Source organism: Triplophysa dalaica, chromosome 8, assembly GCF_015846415.1.
Source record: "Triplophysa dalaica isolate WHDGS20190420 chromosome 8, ASM1584641v1, whole genome shotgun sequence".
Lineage (NCBI taxonomy): Eukaryota > Metazoa > Chordata > Actinopteri > Cypriniformes > Nemacheilidae > Triplophysa > Triplophysa dalaica.
Window position 1 is genome coordinate 24,761,106 of NC_079549.1, and position 24,260 is coordinate 24,785,365.

The 24,260-nt window shown below is 38.5% G+C and overlaps 1 protein-coding gene across 2 annotated transcripts in view; it reads left to right on the forward strand.

Moving 5' to 3' along the window:
- LOC130427284 (anosmin-1) overlaps positions 1-21,869 on the forward strand; it is a 32,188-nt gene extending 10,319 nt beyond the window's left edge. Inside the window, exons 1-13 of one of the 2 annotated variants that reach the window (XM_056754618.1) lie at positions 7,777-8,627; positions 9,751-9,813; positions 9,903-10,125; positions 11,976-12,160; positions 12,480-12,609; positions 13,352-13,557; positions 15,467-15,611; positions 16,214-16,351; positions 18,562-18,650; positions 19,386-19,557; positions 19,713-19,927; positions 21,016-21,154; positions 21,306-21,869. In XM_056754618.1, coding sequence (XP_056610596.1) covers positions 8,580-8,627; positions 9,751-9,813; positions 9,903-10,125; positions 11,976-12,160; positions 12,480-12,609; positions 13,352-13,557; positions 15,467-15,611; positions 16,214-16,351; positions 18,562-18,650; positions 19,386-19,557; positions 19,713-19,927; positions 21,016-21,154; positions 21,306-21,349 — 1,797 coding nt within the window. In that variant the 5' untranslated portion in view covers positions 7,777-8,579 and the 3' untranslated portion in view covers positions 21,350-21,869. Of the gene's footprint in view, positions 1-7,776; positions 8,628-9,750; positions 9,814-9,902; positions 10,126-11,975; positions 12,161-12,479; positions 12,610-13,351; positions 13,558-15,466; positions 15,612-16,213; positions 16,352-18,561; positions 18,651-19,385; positions 19,558-19,712; positions 19,928-21,015; positions 21,155-21,305 lie in introns of those variants that run through there. The other variant, XM_056754617.1, reaches the window with a different exon arrangement.
- The last annotated feature ends 2,391 nt before the right edge of the window (positions 21,870-24,260 follow it).

Below are 24,260 nucleotides of genomic sequence, written 5' to 3' on the forward strand. Positions count from 1 at the left end.
AAATAAATATAATATATGTAAAAATAAATATGTTAAGTAACCTGCGGTTTTATGTTTCAGACTGCAGATTTAAATGTCTAAAGAGAAGCCACATGACATGTTATGTGTGAACACTGGAATTAAACAAACACACACAGAGCAGCCAGTGATGCCTGATTCACACAAGTCACTAAGTGAATCTAAACAAATCCATAACTCTTACAGCTGTATGGGATTCTTTTGATAATTCAATTGGTTTATTGACTTACTTGTTTATATAAGAAAAATACATTTGTATTTTCTGTCTAAGATATGATTGATGTGTCTAATATGCAGTACGCTGACAAAACAATCTTTCTCTAAGGGAGACGTAATGATTTACTCATTCTCATGTTATTTCTTTCTTCTTCAGAATGCAAAAAAAGATATTTTGAAGAATGTTAATAGTCAAACAACACTGAACTCCATTGCCTTACATAGTATAAACGCAACCATTGAGACATTTCTCAAAATATCTTCTTTTGTGTTCCACGGAAGAAACACTTGCATACAGATTTTCAACCGTGTGAGAGAAAATAAACGAAGACAGAATTAAAGACCCTTAATAACACAAACTCATATTTAACACACATCTACTATAAATAACATTGTTCATCATTTTTGTAAGAGAATCCGTTCTTGAGCGGCCACCCAGCAGAAGTGTTTTCAGTCCATCAGGAAGATCTTCAAAGAACCTTTTGGTGAACGTGTAAAGCAGACGAGTTAGCAACACCTTTGCTCGGCATCACTGTTAAAGACATCAGCGTTCGGAGGAATGTTCTTGTAACGTTCTCACAATAGTTTAGAGTGCGCTTCTGCCGTTTTAGAGTTTAAATGAGTGAACGGTTAAATGAGTGGATTTATTGGCTTCCTGATATCAATGTCCCGCTGTGGTGTCTGGTGTATGTGTGTGGCGCTGGGCCGCAGTGGAGGGCTGGTCAGGACCCAGCGGGAGATGCCCTGATGGGACATGCCTGTTAAGTTTGATGGGCTGTGTGTGGGGGGGGGGGGGTCGACCCAGGCTTCTGTCTGCTATCTGTTCCACTCATTACTCATCATGGTGGGTGGCAAAAATAGCAGCCAGAGAGCCGAGCCGTGAGGAGAGGAAGAGAATATATGTGTCCAGACGTACATGGCGTTATATTGCACGCTTTCATTGGGTTCACTCCACACAGGAAGTGCACGCGACACATTCCACTAATATAACGTCGGCTTTAAGTTTTGTTTTTAAATGATGATTTTAAACAATTCAGGAGACTTTAAACGATTTCAGATGAAGATGATTCTGGGAATGTTTGCTGCAGGATTTTGTTATTGTAGAAGTGGGCACTGACCCCATCATGACCTCTGAAACCTCTGAGCCTAGCGACTAACTATTAATAAAATAACATTCAAACAAATTTTGAAACGGCATCTTTAACATTATGTTGTCATATGAACAATCACTCGCGTTACAACATTGTTTTAAAGTCGGCATGAAATTAAAAATGATCATTGTAATTGTTTCACACAGTAGTAAAGTATTTATTATACATGATGTATCCCTACACATTTGCGACCTCTTTTCACTTCTGGTGACGAGGAATGGTGCGAGGGCGGGGCTCCAATGACTGACAGATTGCAAACTACTATTCAAATGTTTCACCTTTTAACGGTCCAATCAGTTGTTGGCAGAGTTATTATAGTTTGTTTTTAGTTTAATTCATAATTTAAATTAGTTTTATTTCAAGTTTTAGCAATTTAGATATATGCTTTTGTCATTGTATAATTTATTGGTTTATTTTTAATGTTGCTATATAAGATTAATGCATTTTTTATGTTTGTTTTGTTTATTGTTATAATTTTAATGCTTTAAACTTAATTCAGTTTATTTTTGAGGCAACATTTACATTTTTCCTTTCCAATAATTTGTAGGTCAATATTGGATTTGATTTCAATGAACAGGAACGTTTTCAAAGTTTTCATTTTAGTAAACTTAAATAACCTTGGTTGTCAGTGGTCTTCAGCTCTGTCACATCCGGTGCATGTAGCGTCCGTATGGATCAATTACGATTTCACTCTGTCTCTTCAAGAAGCTCATAGGATTACGGTCAACGACTTGATTCAAATGGTCGTGTTTTAGCTGGTTGAGATTATAAGAGGAGAGGTGTGCTCATACAGTGTTTTAATGTCCTTGCTTAATCATGTTTTCTTTATTTTTAACCACAAGAGTTGTCCGAAGTTTGTATTGCAGCTTTTTGAAGAACACAAAAATAGTTTTCTGAGTTGTGTATTCTCATTGTTGCATTCATGCAGTGATGACCATGAGTCCAATGTTTATGGTTTATTTAAACACATATGTGGAACGCCATTAAATCTTGCTGGAATAACATCAGATGTTAAGACTAGGGATCCACCGATATGTAAATGTTGGCCGATAACCGATAGTTCTTTATCATTTGAAGTCAATAACCAATATATTGCCCGATATATAGTTTAGAAATATTAATATAAATTTCCCTAAGACTGAAACAAAAGGCAAAAAGTGGACAACTGCTTTTATTTGAAAACATTCACTGCAGAAAACAAATTAACCGTCGGTTCTCTTTTTCATCTGAGAATCATATTCCAAGCCTACTTTACACTAGTTAAGGATTCTTTGACCTTCAAACGTTTCTGGTATATTTAATAAACAAATTATAGATGTTTTTCCAGGAAAATGTTTTCAATATCCACATTTCTAACAGGTCTCAAGACAAAAAGCATCCACACAACAGTTTGATTCAAACAATATGCTTTTGTTCTATAATGTAAACTTTCATTAATACTGTTTCTACATCAACAATGTTTTGCTAATATCTGTAAGTGAATGATTACGACAGAAAGACAGTACTGTATTTTAACTGTGAGCAGTTTGCAGACGAAGTAGTTCAATCAGAGGAAGTGATTCAAGATTTATCGGCTTCAATATATCGGCATAAATTTTATCATCATCAGATACGGGTAACATAAAAAAAAAAAATGAACGGCCTATATCGATATGCCAGATAAGACATTCTTAATTACACGTTTTGCCTCATGTTATGATCTTAAAATATATTTTTTAAAGAAAAGTTTTGTAATCGATAAGAGTAGACTGATTTTCATGGGTGGTGGAGCGAGTTCTTTATCTCTGTGACTGATGGGAGAAATAAACACGGGATTGTCAGTAATGAGGTTTCTCACAGCTGTCAGTGTAGTGATGCCTGGATGCCAGATAACAGCTCGACTTTCTCATTTATTTCCAGACTCAAGGGATTATCAGAATCAGAACTGCCTGTAAAATCCTCTCAGAGCAATAAACAGAGAAGTTGTGTGTGACAGCGATGGACGTGCAGGCGTTAAGTTTGTTTATCAGTTTGTCTGAGAGTCTTATCTCTGTACAAACACCCACGCTGCTATTCACCCCAATACACAAAACATTCATTTAATGTTTCATCACTAAATCATTTTTAGACAAAACAGCAGCGGATAATTCACTAATACCTCTGAATCACTTTACAATAAGGTTTTATTTTTTAACAATTGGATAATGCATTAGCTCAAATTAATGAACTAACAATGTAAAACTAAAACATCATTTATAATGTTATTTCATGTGAATTTCAGCATTTGCACATAAATTATTCAAATCAAATGTTGACGCTGTTAACATTAGTTTATGCACCACACTGTTAAACCAAGTGCTCAAAATAATCAAACAGATTAAGTCAAGAAAACTTCATTTCATGAAAAAGTTACTGAAACACAATTTTACTTTTAAGTAAAGTATAATGATTATTTTTGATGAACTCTTAAACTCAAAAATATGATTTTCTCCTTGTTCTATTTACTTAATTTATACATGTTAATTCAATAGAATTGGTCAGCATGCTTTGCGTCAGATTGCATTAGGAGAGTACATTTGAAAGAATATGAATATTTGATGTGTTTAACAGTACATTTAAAGACTTGTTAGTGTTAATGTTCACTTCTCTTAGATATTTAGAAGAGTTTGACACATTTTTCAGTTTTGTGGTGACAGTTTCACTAGTAACTGTCACTGTGCTAATGTCAGTTATGAGATCAGTCTCTTCTTGCTCATTTTGGGTTCCATAAGTTTGATTTATACATATCAATACATTTAAAATAAAGAAACCGAAAGAACAGAGTCTAGTTAACATGAAATAACAGACAAAATGTAGTAATTCAACTTAAATTAATTTAAGTAATTTTGAGTCCGAAATGTCTTATTTTAGTAAGTTAAATGTAAAAAATTCTATAGTTTAGTTAAGTATATTTAATTGAATCAAGGCAACGAGTTTCCACAATTGCATTAAGTAAAGTAAACAAATTAGTTTTAACAGCGCTTGAAGTAACATGAATAACTGAATTGACACGAAATAACATTAACTAAACATTTAAAAAACTAAATATTTTATTGTTAGCTTATGGATTTAAGAATATGTACTAATAGCATCTTATTATAACGTGTTGACAATAGTTCATTATAATAAAACGGAGGCACATGGGTATTTATGGCTCAGATGATTGTCTCAGTAGATTAAAAAGATATAAGAAATATTTATAAGATTTATTCATGTGTGCGTTATGGTATATAAGTGTTTATTAGAGAAATAATTAAATCACTAACCCCTCATCACTCTTATTGAGGAATAAGGAATTATGGTTATGAAAGCAAAATAGGTTGCCTGCAGTTTTTCTAATTGATTTTAAGAAAGTATATGAAACTAGTGTCATTCAATGTTAAATACGATAAATATAAGTTGACATCTCCCAGATGTTTTCTGACATCAGGGCTCTCAGTCATCACTTCTGAAATATCACGGGTTCACGTTTATTACAGTAAATCAGAAATCACCCCTTAAATAGGTCCTTGATTTCCCAGAGCCTCTTATCTCTCATCTGACCCTGTTTTGATGGATTCGTCGTGTTGAGGTGTCGTGTCATGATTTGTAAACGGATCCCAGAGAGGAAAGAAGATTAATTGAGCTTGAGTTTCAGTCCTGAAATATCCCGCTCGTCTGAACTCTGTGTATGAGCGGATGTGTGAGGACACGGGAATGTTTTCTCAGAGTCAACATTTCAGTTTGAGATGTGTGTATTTGTTTTTAAATGTTTTTTTACTGCTTTTAGCCTCCGTCAGCTCATTTTAAATGGGATTAATGAATTTCTAAAAATGTAAACTTCTGACGTATGCACCGAAACATTTTTCCTCGTAGCTTCAGCAGTTATATCTTGTTTATTGAGGTGTTATGAGTGATGTTAGTTGATCTGTCTGTCAGTGTTTTGTAAAGCAGAGTTTTAAAGCAGATCTCAGTCCAGTCGTGTGGTTCCTCAGCTCATGAAATAAACACGCGTGTGTTTGAGCAGCACATGTATAATGTATGAATGCGTCTCAGACTCTTTTGTTGTTGGTTTCTCTCTCTCAGCGTCTACATTAATAATTCATATGATATTTGAGTGAACACTTTCCTTCACTTTCTCTTTAGAGTCAGTCTTACGGTTTGTTTTGTCCACAGATTTAACAGAATTACTATCATATCATTTTATGACAAATTTTCTAAGTGTTTCATATAAAAAGGAAGATGGATCTTTGTATCGTATTGGTGTTTATTATGTTGTGTATCTTTCAGTGAATGTTTGTGTGTTTTGTGATGTGCTATATGTCTTCTGTACAGTGTGTGTTTGATGTTCAGATTCATATAGTACACAATTATACATACATACATACATACATACAGACGCATGCATGTTTGTGTGTGTGTGATTCAGATAGATTGCACACATACTGTATGTGCTCGGTCACATGTAAAACTAAACAGACACGGCTCATGTTTCTCCTCTCTCTTTCTGTCATGATTATTAGAGATCTACTGAACTCACTTCCATCACAGCATCACCACACTTCAGTGTAAACATCAGCACACACACACACACACGTACACCACACACACACACACACACACACACACACACACACACTCGCGCACATACACACGCACTTACACAAACACACAAACACACACTGCAGTGCACTGCTTTCAACTTGACTGACGAGTGAAGTCAAAGCAGTACAAGACCAGTGATGATGGATGATTGTGTGCGTGCAGTCGTTTGTGTGCGTGTGTGTGCAGTTTTGTGTGTGCAGTTGTGTGTGTGTACTGTTGTTTGTGTGTATAGTTGTGTGTGTCGTGTATAGTTACGTGTTTGTGTGGTTGAAGTTGTGTGTGTGTGTAAGTGTGAAGTTGTGTGATTGCAGCTAATTGTGCGTGTGTCTGTATAGTTCTGTGTTTGTATGTGTCCAGTTGTTGTTACTGTGTGTGTGTGTGTGTGTGGAATTGTTTGTGTGCAGATATTCTGTTGAAGTGTGGTGAATGTGTTTGTGTAGATATCAGAACAACATGTGTGTGTGTGTGTGTGTGTGAGAGGGTTCATGTCTGTATAAAGCTCATCAGACCTAGCAACAGTAACCAAGGGGTTGAAGCTTTTCATTGAGAATAATACACTTCTCAAAGATGTGTCATCTGTTTCTTCACACACCCTATTGAGTAAACACACCTGGTGTCGAGTCTTACTGTCCTTTCATTCCTGATCTCTTCATTATTTCTTCTGGAGTTGTGTAGTTGTGTAGCCCGAGGCGGTGTTTTCAGCGGCTCGCGCTCCATTAACTCCAGCACAACATTTTCCACACACTCTTTTTTCCGTCTCGTTTGTGTTAGCGTCCTGCATTTATTTTATGAGCAAATGATTATCTCTAATCTGAATTACACACAGTATATATACATATGTACACACTCTAGTTTGTGTGTTTCTTTTATGTTTCTACAACTCTGTTATGTGCTGTTTGAATTCATTGAACGTTTGAGAGCAGACGTGATTGATGAACATCTTTGTTAACATTAATAATAGAGGCGGGACATCTGTTCTCATGGCGGTCTTTACACACACACCTGCACATGCTGTGACCTCACAAAACCCACACAATCCACACAATACAACGACTTATGTGTGCTAGATTACACTACATGTGTTTGTACACAATCTGCTGAGCGGTCGATCAGGTGCATTGCTGGATAAAATCAAACAACAATCTGTGTGACAAAGAGACCAACTTTTGTTTCTATAGAAACACTTTATGTGGCTTTGAATCAGATTGTGTCATTTAGTTTTGTTTTTTTTGGTTAATGGACAGAACAGAGGTGAGAAAGTGAAGCTGTGGAACAGTTTGAAAGGAATTATTTGATGTTTCATTCCTGCGTCCGAACACGATTGATACATGACTGAGATAGTTTTACCTAAATAAAACACCAAAAACATAAAATCACACGTTTCACTGTTTAAACTTAACCATCCTCTCCTGTTTCTATTGCCACCGCAAACCGAGCCGCTTTTCTTTTTATTTGTTTTTGTAATCTTTTAAAGTTGTGTTGTACAAAACGGGATGATGTGACACTGATATAAAGAGCGATTCCTCCATTTTGGAATTTTTTGTACCGAAAGGTCACAATATGACGTTTTGATCTTCTATTGGTCTCACGCACTCACGTGACACGAATTCGCAGGTCAGAGTTCACCAAACTTGAACTTTGCTACGCAGCGAAATGTGAAATATTTCCGCACGGGCTTGTGTTTCCGGTCTGTCGCATTCGCATGCGTATGAATGGAAGTCAATGGAGGGAACGTTCAAGTGTGACCGTGACTTAAGGCAAATAATTCGATTACTGACGTCCATGTAAACGTGCTCACTGAAGGAGTTTATTTGGTGAACAGCCAGCTGCTTGTATATTATCCCGTGTATTCCAACCAGACGTATGATAAACGTGTTTTATAATAGTTGTGATGCGACGTCTGGTGCGGTACTGTGATTCCTGACAGGATGGAGTCGTGTGCTCACGCGATGTTTGCATTAGCTGGCAGAGAGATGTTTGTATGTGCCGAGTCCTCACACTCCATTTAACAGCAAATAAAGATTTCACTGCCAGAGACTCAATATTGATAGCGCTGCCTAATGAGCTCATTAAAATCTCATTAACATCTCATATCTCACAGACGTTTGGCCTTGGTGTCGTCCTCACTGTGTGAATGATGTGTTGAATCAGCGCCATCACAGCACGTGTCACAGGTTATCGTCTCTGTTCCGTGAGTTTATTTGACACTTGTGCTGTCTCACATCTGTCTGTGAACGGAGGCTATGTGAGCGGATTGAAATTGAAAAGCTCTGAGTGGTTTTGGTTTGGCTGCTCTCGTGTGGTTTGGGTTCAGACCAGCGGCGGTACAGAAGCACAGCTCTGCGCTGACGGATGTATGTGAGGAAGGATCTGTCATGATACCAAACATCTGCGTGACCGAAGACTGCCGAGATCGTCGCCATCTCACTTTTATTCACTTGCTTGATGTGATTTTTGCTGTGATGCTATCGAGGAGGAGAATGCTCTTGCTCACATGTCTCTCGTTCTTGATGGAGTTCTCTGTTGGGTTTCATTTAAGCATCAACTCTCAGATGTTTCTCTTGAGATCGCTTGCAGGAGGAAAATGTGTAAATGTGTGAACACATGAAGAGTCTGGAGGTGTCAATGAAGGTTGTGGAGGTCAGTTCATCTAGATTTGAGTAAATGTGATGAGAAATGTTCGAGTTGATATCGAGATCTTCAATAATGTTGACTTTTGATTACAGACGAGACGAATCTGAGCTCAGTTTCACACATTGTTGGTAAATATGAGACGCAGGAATTCTTAATTTGATCTCATTCATGACTACACTGAAAAAAACGATAATGTAGATTTGTAGATTCTATAAAAATAGATTATTAAAATATACTTGATATAATTATGTTCCTCTTTTTAACAAAAATGTAGTTAAAATAACATGAATATCTTGGGAATAGAATCTACAAATTTTGGTGAAGATTTTAATTATTTTGTTTTTTAGTAATTTTAATTGAACAATTTATGAAGTAAATCCAACTCAATTTGATTATGTTAAATCCATTTCAATTGGTTAAATTAAGTTTACTTATTTATTTTGTATTGAAACTATATTGATATTTAGATACTGTATATCGGCCAATATATTGGTTATCAGCTTTTAATGTTAAAGAATTATCGGTTATCGGCCATATCGGTGCATCCCTAATTTGAAGTGTTTTTCAGTCAAAAGAAAGACTTTGTGGTTGTGTTTTGTGTTGATTTATCTTTTTTAGGAGAGTTTTGATATTATTTTTATGTTTGGGTTTTTTAAGTTGTTATCATTGTTCAGAAGAGCGTTGCTTAGGCCTCGGCTGAGGGAGGCACGATATTATTCATGAAGTGTGTTATTTCACTTATTGAGAACTTAGTAAACCGTGCTAATGCCAATACAGAGACCATCGCTCTCTTCTCACTTGACTAACTATGTTTTCAAAATAATATATTTCAATATGAAAGTAAGTGAACCCTGAAGTTTGAGTTAGACACATGTTTTTGTTCAACGTAATTTTTTTTGTTTACTTAAAGTAATATTTACTTGATATTTTAACAAAAACTAAATGTATTTAATAAGTAGAATTTTCTTTATTTCGGTTAGTAAGTTTTACATTACTTTTAAAAAATTGTGCAAATTGGATTGAAGTCATTTTTGTCTTTGTAGGAGAAATCATTGAGATATTAAAGAGGTCAATATGATCATCAGATCTGCGAGGAATTGACAGTTTGTCTTTTGTCTGTTTCTTTTAGTGTCTAGAACCTTGCAAGGCATCATGGGACCTGCAGGAGAACCAGTGTCAGGACCTGTGTGAGGTACTTCAGCAGTATTTCCTCACACCCGCTGAAACCATCAGCGCTGTTGTGTTTGAATAACACATTGTGTTCTCTTCTTCATTTTATAGACGCACTTTCCAAAGAAGCATTATGAGTGTCTCACGAGCTGTGAGTTCCTGCGCTCCGTCGAGAGTCAGAAACAAGGCGACTGCCCGGCGCCGGAGCGTGCCAGCGGATTCGCAGCGGCGTGTGTGGAGAGCTGCGAGACGGATGCTGAATGCTCCGCTGTGAAGAAATGCTGCTCCAACGGATGCGGTCACACCTGCCAGGTGCCAAAGAATCTCTATAAAGGTACAAACACTGGGCTATGACGCACCACATGTCTCCAGATGGGTTTTTGAAGCATGAGGTTGTGCATTATTGTGAAACAAACATTCTGAACTTTGGCAGTCGACTGAAGGACACTTTGTGAACGCTCTTTAAGAATTTTTATTTATGTCAGACTTTCCGGTTTCTTCTAATTTGCTGAAAGCTTCAAAGCCTTTTATTAAACTCCAGACCCCATCAGCGGCCTACGAGAGACACAAACGTATGATGACGGCTGTGTGAGCGCGTGGAATGGTTTTCTCTCTGTTGTATCAGATACGATCGAGATGATGAGCGTGGATGATGCTGGAAACTATTAGAAGATGAAGTGGAGCGTTGACGCTCGCTGGCGGCCCGATGGCTCTCAGATGTTGGTGCAGGTGGGCAGTGGATGTAACTGTGTTGTGCTGGAGGATGTGAGGACAGAGACACAGATGTGCGTCCCTGACGCCTGTGGGGTCCTTTCATTAGATCTGAGATTCAAAACAGCTTTGTGACGTAACACCGCTGCTCTCCTCTGACTTCAAAGGTTCTCGCTGACGCTGAGTATTCATCAAGCGCCGTGTGTTACGAAAGAATCGCTTTAGTTTCAACTTTGGTAAATGTTGCTGAAGATCAAGATTTTTTTTTAAATGTTTGCGCTCTTAAAAAGACTGAAGGTTCTTCACTGTGATGCCATACAAGAGACACTTTTGTTTCACCATAGAACCATTTTCTCCAAAGATTCTTCTTTGTGTGTGTGTGTGAATGTGTGTGTGTGTGCGCGTACATATGTGCACGTGTGTATGTGTGCGTGCGTGTGTGTGTGTGTGTGTGTGTGTGTGTGTGCGTGCATGTACGTGTATGTGCAAGTGTGTGTGTGTATCTGCATGTGTGTGTACGTGTGTGTGGTTCTTGGACGTTGTCATGATGTGTAGATGTGTTTCCAGCAGCACAGAAGAAGGTTTGTGAAGGAATGTTGTGTGATTGTGTCAGGCCTAACCACATGTCAATCCTCTAAGGCTGTGTTATTTACATCTCTCCCCGCTGAGAATCCACTTCTTTAAATCTCACACACGATTGTCAGCGTCAAACATCAATTAATACGACTCACACACAGACGCAAACACAAACACGTACCCTGAGCACATGAGTTAAACACGGTGTGTGTGTGGATGGGTTCTGCTCTCTCCTGCTGGATTATATTTGTGAAGGACCACAGAACCTTCTGTCTGCAGATACATGACATGAGAAGTGTCTACTGCAGATGTTTGATTAACTTTCATTTTCTCCCGATCACAGAGCAGATCTCTTCTGTCTCTTTCTACTTCAGTCATTTCTTGCATATGGAAAAATGTTTAAGGCTTTGAAGTTTAAATGGAAGTCAGCAGCTTGTTGAGCTTCAGAGTCTGTTTTTGTTTTTTACTACACAAACACAAGATATTCATTTTATGTATAAGCATACGAATGATCCAGATATGATCTTGTTTGATTATTTTCTCTTTTTATATTGATTTTGATGGACACACAAACGCATATCACTTTACACGGTAATCTCTCTCACTCTCACTCTCTCTCTCCATCTCTCTCTCTCTCTCTCTCTCTCCATCTCTCTCTCTCTCTCACTCTCTCTCTCTCTCCATCTCTCTCCATCTCTCTCTCTCTCTCTCTCTCTCTCCGTCTCTCTCTCTCTCTCTCCATCTCTCTCTCTCTCTCTCTCTCTCCATCTCTCTCTCTCTCTCTCTCTCTCTCTCTCTCCATCTCTCTCTCACTCTCACTCTCTCTCTCCATCTCTCTCCATCTCTCTCTCTCTCTCTCTCTCTCTCTCTCTCTCCGTCTCTCTCTCTCCTTCTCAGGAGCTCCTCTGAAGCCCAGGAAGGAGTTGGTGTTTCTGGAGGATTCCTCAGGTCAGCTGGAGATACGCTGGTCATCGCGCTTCAACATCTCAGTAGAACCGGTTCTGTATGTCCTCCAGCGGTGCTGGAACTTTGGCATTCACCCCAGTGAAGATGAAGCCACCCAGTGGCAGGACGTAGCACAGGTCAGTACGATTATGCAGATGTAAGAAGGTGAAACTGCAGAACTCAAGACGCTGAACGCAGAACAGCCCCTGATGTTCTGCTTCTTCACCTTGATGTATTTCTCTGAAACAGATGACAGGACGTACAGTTTAGTGTGTGATGTGTTCCTTTAAATGCGATGTGAAACACAAGAAGGATGCAGAAATGTCTCTCACAGCCCCTGGTCTTTTAATAAGCTTCACCTCTTTCATGTTTTTAAATAGATCAGATTCCCAGCTCATTTTCTGCACTAAATGTACATGACCCCTGACCTCTGCTCGTGACCTCTGTGACCCTCAGATAGCAGAAGAGCGCGTCCTGTTGACCGACATCAGACCGAGCAGGTGGTATCAGTTCCGTGTGGCGGCGGTTAACGTTCACGGCACCCGCGGCTTCACGGCTCCCAGCAAACACTTCCGTTCGTCCAGAGGTGAGTCTTCGTTGGTGGGCCGACACTCAATATCTCTTCAGCGTTTACAGTTCAGACAGGTGGAACCTTTGACCGCACTCATCTACCAATGATCTTTTCATCTAAAGGCCTTTTTTAGTCAAGAATGTTGAGACGGAAATGCTGAAGGACGTTCACTGCCCTTCATTCTTTCCAGATCAGTGATCTTGTGTTGTCTAAGGCAAGAAGAAAATATGATTATGATCTGATTTACGTCAATATCATTATTATCATTACGTCAAAATCAATTAAGACAGAAAAAGGGAACTTTATGACACATGAGATTGTACTTCTGTGTGCTGTTATTTTTCTTTTAGAGGTCCCCATGAGCACAAAAGCTTATAAATTGTACAGAACGATCATTTTTGAAAATCTAAAAATGCAAAAGTTTTCTATGATCTTCAGGTTTAGGGGTTGTGTTAGGGGATAAAATAAACAGTTTGTACAGTATACAACTCATTACGCCGGTGAACTTTATTAACAGGAAGTGACTGTGTCTCTGGTCTGGACTGTTTTCCTATACAAATCTCATTGGGCTGACTCTGTTTCCTGAACACTGAATGACATCATATCCCTCAGACTTTCAGCATTCATTCAGCTGTCTAGTGTTCTGAGCGACAGCAGGGAATTGACTATGTGTGCGTGTGTTCCTGTAGCTCCACTACAATATTTATTTGACATTGTGTTAAAAACTAACCCCAGATTAAAATGTTGTGTTGATCAGATCCATCTCCACCGCCAACCCCATCTGACCTGAGAGCGACCAACATCAGCGTGGGTCAGGACGGTCTGATGACGGTCAGACTCAACTGGACTCTTCCTGTAGAATCTGACATCCCCGTCCATCACTTCAAAATCTTCTGCAGCTGGACCGTACCTGGAAAATCACTGCGACCCTCCAGAAGAAGGAGAAGAAAGAGCACAGACGGGGTAAGTGTGTTCTGATGTTTGTATGTCAGTATTTTAAGTGTAGTAAAACAAGAACACACAATACTGTTGTGTACATTAGTTTACAACAGTACGCACATAAGAATACTGCAGTATGGGATTTAAACATGAATCTATAGATCAGGTTTAATACTGTCAACGTCAGGGCCCTACGCAGGATTTTGGAAATACAGAGGTCCAAAAACAATTTTTATCCCAACATTTCTTTTCTTTTTTGATCTACATTCATTATGTGGATTTGAAAACGTTTGGAGTGCAAATAACATAACAATTGCTAAAACCATCTCTGTCCTTTCATGTTTATCAGTAATGAAAGTACACATATGGTCAATTGATATTTTTATACAAATACTACCAGATTGAAATACAATGTGTCTTTCATAAAGGATCATAATGCATTTGGGTTTGAAATGACATAAAGGTTTCCATTTTTGAGTGAACTGCCCCTTTAACTTGTTTGTATTTGATTCTGCTAAAGTGGAACTATTTCAAGAATGCTTCAGGTACACTTAAAAGTTGCAGACACTTGGGTTTTTATTTAAAATAGTTCAATTTAAAATAATATAGAAACAGAATTAAAGAAACAAATTTGTTTAAAAGTGTTGCATTTGAATTATAGGCTTACTACAGCCTATAAACACACCTGAGTCAAAGCCACGCAGTTTAGCATGAAGGTCTGGTAATGATTTTGTCGTGAAAATGACATTAAACACAGAAATGTCTTGTAGTTTGGATTTCATTTACATTAATGCATTTGGCAGACGCTTTTATCCAAAATGACTTACATGGTGTTATTCTATACATTTGTTTCTAAGTATGTGCAGTCCCCTGTGATCAACCCACAACCTTGCTTTGTTAACCCAACACTCTTACCACTGAGCTACAGGAAAGCTGGATATTAATACTGGATATTAAAATCTGTGCATTACTCAGGTTTATTGTTTAAATGGTGACGTGCATCAAACACGCTCAAAACGAGAGTGCAAACTCCCAGGCGCTCAAAAACGGAGAAAGCGACGCAGTCGGTGTTTTGAAGGCATTTTTTAAACACGACATGTCAATGGGCGCCAACATGTCTATGATAAAACATTAAACAGTGACCTACTTACATCCAGATCTTCCACTGTAGAAACTGAACTCGAGCTTGACTTCTGTTAATAGCAACTTATGCCTTCTTTCATTTCACCATGGTCATCGTATATTCTTTCACATCAGTTTGGAGCAGGTCTTTCATGAGAGTTTGTTTAGATGTGGTGAAGAGAGAGAGAGAGAGAGAAGAGCAGTGTTGTGTTGAAGGCTTGTTCTATATACAGTAGTTGAGTTTGACGGAGAAGAGAATGTTGTTGACAGTGACACACGTGTGAGACCACAGTGAAAGTGTTCATAAAGTCTCCGACACCTGATCCGTGTGTTGACACAAGCGCTGCTGTTTTCCACCTCATCGCCTCGGGCTGGACTCAGTCACCCGCTGAGGACGGAATGCCAAAACGATCTCCACCAATAAGTGAATGTGAATAACAGAAGCTGAGCTCTCGACATCATGAGTTCAGGTGAGACACACATGTGTTTCCAATGCCACAATCCTGGAGTTTATTTTCAACTTCTGGAGTCTGAAACTAATTCGATTTAAGAAAGAAAAAAGACTTCATGCCTTTGAAAAACAAACCAGAGCGAAAACAAAACAGATAAATGATCTCGTTCTAAAGATAATAATAAGAGTCATTTGTTGGTTTGATCTGTATATGCTGTGAAAGAACTGATCGGTGTATAAACACACGTATTTCAGAGAAGAGAAGAGAAATAAATGGTTTGGTGGGATTGTGTTGTAGGACGTCTCTGTGTGTGTCGTGGATGTGATGAGTAAACGTGTGTTTGATTCTTTGTTTTTCAGGCTGAGTTCTCTGTTGATCTGGACGGACTTCATACCAACATCACTTATACTGTTGAGGTTCAGTCCATCACATACTGGTCTCAAACACGACTGAAGAGCGCCAAGGCATCCGTCCGCATAGACCCACAGCCACACAAACACTTCAGTACGACAACAACTACACATGCTGTGTTTCAGAACACACTAACTCCTTTAAACAAGAGAAGTGAAGAAAAATACATCATCGTTTATTCTCTTGTGTGTTTGTAAATCTGTTGTGAGTCTTTCTTCAGTGGAACACAAAAGAAGATATTTTGAGAAATGTCTCAGTGGTTTTGTGCTCATACAAGGGAAGTCAATGGAGTTCAGTGTTGTTTGATGATCAGCATTCTTCAAAATATCTTCTGTTGTGTTCTGAAGAAGAAAGAAACTCACACAGGTTTGACATGACATGAGGATGAAGAAATGATAAAGAGTTTACATTTTTGTGTGAACTTTTCCTTTAATGAAACTCCAAACATTCTTTTATCAGCATGAATGTTTCAGCTCTCCTTCATTTTACACATTCAGGAAAGATCATTTGAGCAGAACTCACATGAAACCAATCTCACTATAATATAGACATACAAAACTCTGTTTTTTATTGTAAATTCCAATATCAGTTGTTTGTTGGTTTGTTTTGATTTAAGCCATAATTACTGGAAATATACAGCTAACTACCACAATAAAAACATGATCTTTGAAAAAACTTTATTTGTGTTGTTTTAGACCCGGTGTCTAAGATGAGAAAGATTCCGTCTCTGAGTTCTGTGTCAGGAAAGAGAAGCTCAGGTGCGCTGGAGGTGGGCACACCGTATTATCAGGACGGACAACTACAGCTCCGCATCTACTGGAAAAAACCAGCAGGTACTCACAACACATGAGTGTATCAATCACAAACACAACTCTCACACGTGTCGGCGGCTGTTTCTAATCTGAAGTGTTGAAATGTTGTCATGTTAAAGCACCGCAGGTCCAGTCTAACAGAATCCTACTCATGTTTTTACTTCATGAGTGGAAACATTGAACCTCTCCTGTCAGCGTCTGTTTGCAGCGCTGTGTTCTGTCATCAGTCAGAACAGAGAGAGAGAGAGAGAGAGAGAGAGGGTGAGAGAGAGAGTGAGAGGGAGAGAGAGAGAGAGAGAGACAGAGAGAGAGAGAGAGAGAGAGAGAGAGAGAGAGAGAGAGAGGGACGGAGACTTTCTCTCTTCTGTTATAATGAAGGAGATTCCTGAGACGGTGGAGTTCTGCTGATCCTGACCTTCCACAAACTGTAGTTCATGAAATCAGTGTGATTCCTGAATCTCCTCCATGATGTCTCGAGTGAAATAAATACATACATAAATAATGCATAATACACATAATAATAATGTAAAAAATAAATACATACATAAATAATGCATAATACACATAATAATAATGTAAAAAATAAATACATACATAAATAATGCATAATACACATAATAATAATGTAAAAAATAAATACATACATAAATAATGCATAATACACATAATAATAATGTAAAAAATAAATACATACACTAAAATGTATTCGAAATCCATTGATTTCATGCTAAGTATACTGCAAATCCATCTACATCTTATGTTCTTGGGTGGTGAGCTACTGTTTATGACACCAGTTTTATTGCACGTATGCTTTTTGTTGTCCGTATGTTAGTATGTTAGTCACATGATTACTCCACTTTTACTGTAATTAAACCAGGGAGAATTTTTGTAAGATGAGGCTGGTCATTGAGCTTTTGAACACTCACATTATTGTCTTTGCTCTGTTCTGTTGTTACTGTCACTCCGCCCTTCATCTTCAACAGAACATTCATTCACAAAGAACATTTTCTCATCGTTTTTTAATGCAATCGTGAACACATGCTTATATGAGAAAGCATTCAGAATAAATGTGTTGTGAGTGTGTGTGGGGAACAGACCTGATTCCACGTCATTATTGGAATGATGTCAGAGTTTAATATTCCAGTGAATCATTCTTTGAAGAGACAGAAACCAGATCAGCTTTAAAATCATCCTAACGTCAGGATCTAAAGCAGAGGCATGACGTCAACTCACCAGAATCTCATCTGATCCGACCCGCCGAACTTAACCACACCGAGCAAATGCTTTCTGAAGCTTCTGAAGTCCAGAATCAGCCCTGAGGAACATTCAGTGAGGATCCGTGACTGAAGCGTGTCTCTGGTGTCCTGTACCGTGTGTGTGGCGTGAAGATTTTCCTTCTTCGCTCCAGTCGTAGCTTCTCTTTTCTTCTTCCAGAAATGTTTCCAGCCTCGTGAGCTTCATGTGGAGGATGTTTTTTCATCTCTCCGACCGCGCTCGAGTCTCTCTGATCAAACCTAATTATTCATTTGAGACGTATGGTTTCACGTCCACAGCGTGAAGAATAATAAACCGACATCGCTGTGTAAACATCTACTGTATCAGACATCCACCGTCATTCCTGAAGCTTTATCACACACACACGTGGACGACCAGAGGAGACGGTTATTGCTCACATGCTTCTCTCTCATCGCTCAGGACTTTCATTTAAGTCAGTCTCAGATGTTTGTCTCAGGAGAAATGAAAAGAGAATCAGATGAGAGTGTAATAGTGTGAGCACGTGAAGAGTGTGGAGGTATAGATGATGTAGATTGTGAGGTGAAATCATCTGGACGTGATGTGAAATGTTCAAGTTGATATCAAGATCTTCAGTTATATTGACTTTTGATTAGTGCTGTCAACCGATTAAAAAACATTATCTGATTAATGAAAAACATAACAGTAATCTTTTAAAATATACTTTTACAATGTAATAATTTCACATTTAATCTTCAAATTAATGTTGAAAGATTTCTTTAACAGCGTCATTTTATGAATGAAAGCCAACATTCTGATATTAGTGCTGTTTCTGATTTCTCTATTAAATTGATTGTTTTTCTGTATCTGGTAGGAAATATACAGAAATGAATTAGAAGTTCTCAAACACAAATACGGTCTTTAATGCTTGTAACTGTAGATGTTAAAGAGACGTCATGTGTGCTCTGTATGACCGTTTGTTTGTGTTTTGTTGACAGATTCGTTTGTGAAGCGTTTTCATGTTCAATGGACGCCAGAACACTGCAGTCACAATCACAGCAGAGGAACAGAGAAGTCCATCACTCATGTGGGTTTACATTTGAACACTTCACTCATTACTGGACTAAAGCTTCATTTCTCTTCATCATCACTGTGGACATCACCACACTCCAGTATCACATCTGATGCTCACATCTGAATGCTGTTCTTCCACTATAACATTGAATGGAAATGACATTTGGGCAATTCCGTGAAAATATCAAACATACCACGAAAAGGTGGCTATGGTAACAGCAGAGTATTAAACATTTGGTGCTTCAGATACTCCTGTGAGATCTCTCTTCAAACATGTGAAGCATTTGTTTTATTTTGAGCTCATGATTTTTCATAGTCAGGTCAGAGCCATTTTCAGGATTGTCACATCCATAACGCTTCATATTCTTCATAAATGGACACATGAAAATGAATATAAAGTCACTATTTGATGTTCTATAGAGAGGCATCACTTCTCTATTCATTGGGTATTATTACTTCAGGATTGTGAATTTTATTTGACAGAAATCCTACAAAGTTTATCATCTCCCAAAAAACGCTTCCTTTTTTGTCACATCTTGTCGCATGTTTATTTCCCTTTTTTTTATATATATATTTTTTTCATAGACTGACATTTTTTATGTTTAGACTCTATCAACAAGGGTTCAGTGAAATATAAACAGATGGTTCAATATCATCATAACATATTCATTCTCTGAGCATTTTTATGTCACGTCCATAATGTAAAATGTCACTTCCATAACGCTGGAATTTCCCATTTGTCTCACAGGAGAACTACATCAATCTTCCCCACCTACTGTTCTCCTGTAAGTACAGAGCGATCGTCCGCACGCTGAACGGCAAGAGACGCTCGAAAGACGACAGCATCACTTTCCTAACACCATCCTGCGCTACAATCCAGAGCAAGACCCCAAAACCCATCATCTGTCCTGGAGACACCAGTTAGTGAAACTCCATCCGTGACCTCACTGACCTCACTGCATACGTTATTCTGAAAAAAAACAAGGCTTTTAATCCATATGTGGCTCAAAACACAAGATCACATGACATCTCTCATCATAACTGACACAGATTTCACCTTGTGTTTTTCTCTCAGCACCATCGAAGGTTTTAGCTAAACCTGTGAACCTGACGGCAGTCTTTTCCTTCCACGATGACAACGTCACAGCTCATTTTCTCTGGAGTGTGTCCCGCCCCCAGCTCCATCAACCAATCACAGGGTTCCAGGTCACCTGGGCAGAGGTCACGACAGAGAGCCGACAGGACGGACTACCCAACAGCATCATCTCTCAGTCTCAGATTCTGCCACCTGTACGTTTGTGTATTCATCATCACACCACAGAACTGTCAGGGCGTGTCCCAATCCACCTTATGTGAAAGTGGTGGGCGCGCCCGGGCACATGGTCTAAACACGTCGTCCCGATTCTCTTAAAAAGTAAAGGGTGTTTTTCGGGCGTAATGTGCAGTTAACCAATCAGAGTCTCATCTTTCATCCCCTTTAAGAGCCAGTTGCGCTCGCGACATGGTGGATTCACGATTTACACGGCAGACTTTGGAAGAGCAAATACTGGACGCTTCTCCAGAGAGGAAACGCATCTACAGGACAAGCCGGATTTTTATCTTTATGTCCACAATAATCATCTTTTACATCGTACTCCACTTATTATTATATTTGGTATGTTTGTGCGCTTCCCTCTGTGTAATAATTAAAGTTAAAGTGCGTTGTGGACCCGCCCAGAGGCGCATTTTCTTCTAACGCGCTCTTTAAATAACCAAAAATCATGCGGCGTTGACTTTAGAGCCGGTTTGAGTTGGTCTATGGCACAGTCTATTTTCAGATCCTAAAAACAACAACGCGCCATCACTGCGCCTGAAAACAACTCTTTTTTGGACCAGCACGCCCATCTGCGCACAAATGAGCGAAGGACAGGAAAATGAGAAGTGTGTCAGACTGAAACTAGTGTATGATACGGCCCATAGTGTTGTTCTGGAGTATTAAAGGTTTTCATGTCGTGTCCCTGCTGTCTGTGATGAAATCTGGAGCTGTTCTGTGTTCATACATCACCTCTGTCAAACACACAACACCAGTCATTCATCACACACACACACACACTTCATTTATTACAGCCGAAACACAAAACAGGTTATTTACATCCCTGCGTCCCGAGACTGAATCCAGCGGGACAGGTTTCATTCCAGATCATTTCTTAATTCCTCCGATGAGATGAGATTAAACAGCGTGGTCATGATCAGATTGCACTGGTTTATTAAGATGATTGTGTTTATAAATGCCTCTGTGATGATTTCATTCTTCACTAAGAGCGGAGCTGAACCACGTCCAGTCAACTAATGACAAGCATGAAGTGAAGAGAGATTGAGAGATGTGTTTTGTGTTTCAGGATCATCACGTGCTGGTGGTGTGGAACCTCCGAGCTGCTTCACTGTACAGATTACAGGTTCACATCATCACTGTGGCGGGAGAAGGACCAGCGACCATCAAGATCTTTCAGACGCCCCACCCAGCACAACATCAGCAGAGTATGACAACACACACACACTTAACATATGAATGAGACTCTTGATATGTCTGATAATAAGGCTTGTGAAATGTTGTGATAGGTCTGAGTTTGTGAAGAACGTATGTTTGATAAAGTCTCGATCGGTTTAAAGTGCTTTTTCTTCCTGTCAGAAGTTCGACATCAGCATCAGAAATCTGGCGTGGAGAAACATTGAAGACGTCTGAACATCTTTAAACAGACAACACTGTAAAGATCATCACTTCATTGATTTAGAAATCTCTCTTTCAGTGATGCGACAGGGGGATGAAACGGAAGCAGACGTGATTATTGACTCGTCCTCATGTTCTTCAACCATGATTCGTTTTGTTCATTGTGGATTATAGACACGAGGTCGACTAAAGAATTATTCTCATTATTTCTTGCATTATTCCATTGACAGATTAACAGAGACGTCAGTAATACTCCAGCGTGTTTTAGTTTTGATGAAATGATGTTTGTCGTGGTGCAGTCAGTGAATGTTGATATTTATTTATGTGTGTATTGCAACACTTTGTTTGTTTGTCCGTATGTAAGTTTGTTTGTTCTGGTGCATTAGAAGGTCAGTGTTTTATTTTTTCAAAAGCATTTCTTGTAAAGTGTAATGTAAAAAAGCTGAATTGTACATATAGTCTTATGTTCTCTTGTTTCCATGTACATACTTTGAAGTAATAAAATAATCCCACTTCTTTACTTGATCAGTAGTCGTGTGTGTTTGACTGCTGTTTCACCACAGTTTATCTACACAAACACACACTGCTTTCCATGTTTTATGGGGACTTTTCATAGACTTCCATCGATTCTATATCAGGTTTATGATATATTATATTCCCAACATCCAAACCTAATAATCAAACAAACCTTTCTATTTTTACATTTTCAATAAATATAATTCTGTATCATTTATAAGCAGTTTTATATCATGGGACCCTAAAAAATGTTTTTTATGTTGCTTTAAATTCTTTCTTTTATGTTTGTTTCATTTCTATTAACTCCATTTCTTGTTTTGTGTTTGTGTCTGTATTTTCTTTACATTTTGATAGACTTTGCATCTGACATTTTATTTTTCATTCCTCACTTATCTCTCTTTTTAAGCGTGTATTAAAGCATGTAACTTCATTTATTATTTTTAATTTACAGCCTTTGAAATTCATGCTTTTGTGCTGACAGATCCTACAGTTTCCTTCTTTGGATTTGAATGCTTGTATGTTTCAGACTGACTGCGGCTCTGAGTTTGTGGAGTGTTTCTGTTTAAACTCTTGACTGGTGCACATGAAAGATGTTTCATCTGTTTATAATCAATAACACATCACTGCACACACACACACACACACACACACACACTGTATAGTATAGAAAAATAATAATCATGGCTGTAATATAATGAGAGATTTCACTCAATCATGTACAGTATTTAATCTGTTTACAGATGTCATCCGTTCAGGCAAAAATGAGAATTCTGTACATTTATTCAGCCTTGTGTCATTAAAAACCTTTTTTTGGACATTTTGAAAAACGTTGATAATCGAACACTGAACTCCATTGACTTCCATTGTATGAACACAAAACCACTGAGACATTTCTCAAAATACCTTCTGTTGTGTTGTGAAGAAAGAGTCATGAGGATGAATAAATGCTGATTTCTTTGGCTGAACTTGGTTGTGGTCCTGATGTCCCTCGGTTGTGTTTCTCTGTTTCCACCCTGTTTATTTATGTATGTTGAACACACTGATGTCTATTTATCTGTGAATCGCCGTGAGATTGCAGATATTTCAGTGAAACCACACACAGACCAACATACTACACAATCTCTCAGAAGGATCATTTAAGAACTGAAAGATAGAAATACTGTAAATCACACAGAATAAATGATGAAACGATTTCAAAAGATTATCACTCATGTTGTCATCATAGGAACAGCTGCAGTAAAACAATTCTGGGATTTCGTGAGGAAACCGGTTTGAATCATTTTTTATTGAAAACTCTCCGTCAATTTAATGAAGAAACCAGAAATGTCCATAAATACTGAATGACAAATACCTGCTGGCTTAAAGAAGAACGCCAGACGTCTCCATGAACTGATGATGCTTCACAAACTGTGAAACAAATCACGCCTGCTGACTGAAATGAACCAGAACTTGATTCTGACCTTAAAAAATTTGTTCTTTAATTTATTTAAATAGCACATAAACACAACAGAGGTTGACAACAGTGCTTTACAGAACCATCATAAAAGAGAAGTACATGAACAACATATAATTATAATAACAATAATAATACAAAATTTCATTCAAGGACATTTCTTCACCTTCTCATGTTTGAACATTCTGAGATTATTTAATTGTCAAGAAAAATCCAAATCTTCCCACGATTTATTTAAACTTCTATTCAAATATTTCTGAGAACATTCTTGTCTGTGGATGCTGAAGGTCTTTCAGGTCACCGTGTCAAATCAGAACAGCTTATATTTGATGCTGACTCTTGAACCCTACAGGTCAAAGGTCAACAAGGCCTCTATTGAAACGGTGGCTTGTGTTTAGAGAGCTTCCCCTGAGAGCACATTATCTGAAACTCGTTCACAGCGAAAAGAAACTTCCTCTTCTAGTTTGGAAATGTTGCAGGTATGTAAACATTTCACGCTTATTAGAGTTAATCTTCCCTAAAATCATTTTGTGAAGTCAGATGAACAAACACAGCTCTCAAGCTTCTTACCTCATCATGAATAATAAGAACATTTCACATGTAATGCAACAGTTGAATGAAAAGTTCAATGTTGTCGTCATTTACTCTTCATTCCGCTCCAAACGCACATTCACTCTCTCACATGTCATGTTTTGTGTTCAAGGAAACAGAAGTTAAATTTTGTGTTTGTGTGAGTGTGTGTGTGCATGTGCGTGTGTGTGCGTGTGAGACGTCCAAATGGAAGAGAAGAAATGAGGAACGGATCCAGAAGAACGCCGGTGGATCCGGTTACGCGGATGCTCTGTAATCACGGGTCCGGACAAGCGCGGAAGCTTCAAGGCAGGTCAAAGGTCATTTTACCTCTGAGGGGTCGAGAGCTGCTGCCGGTACACGAGCCGGTCGCGGGG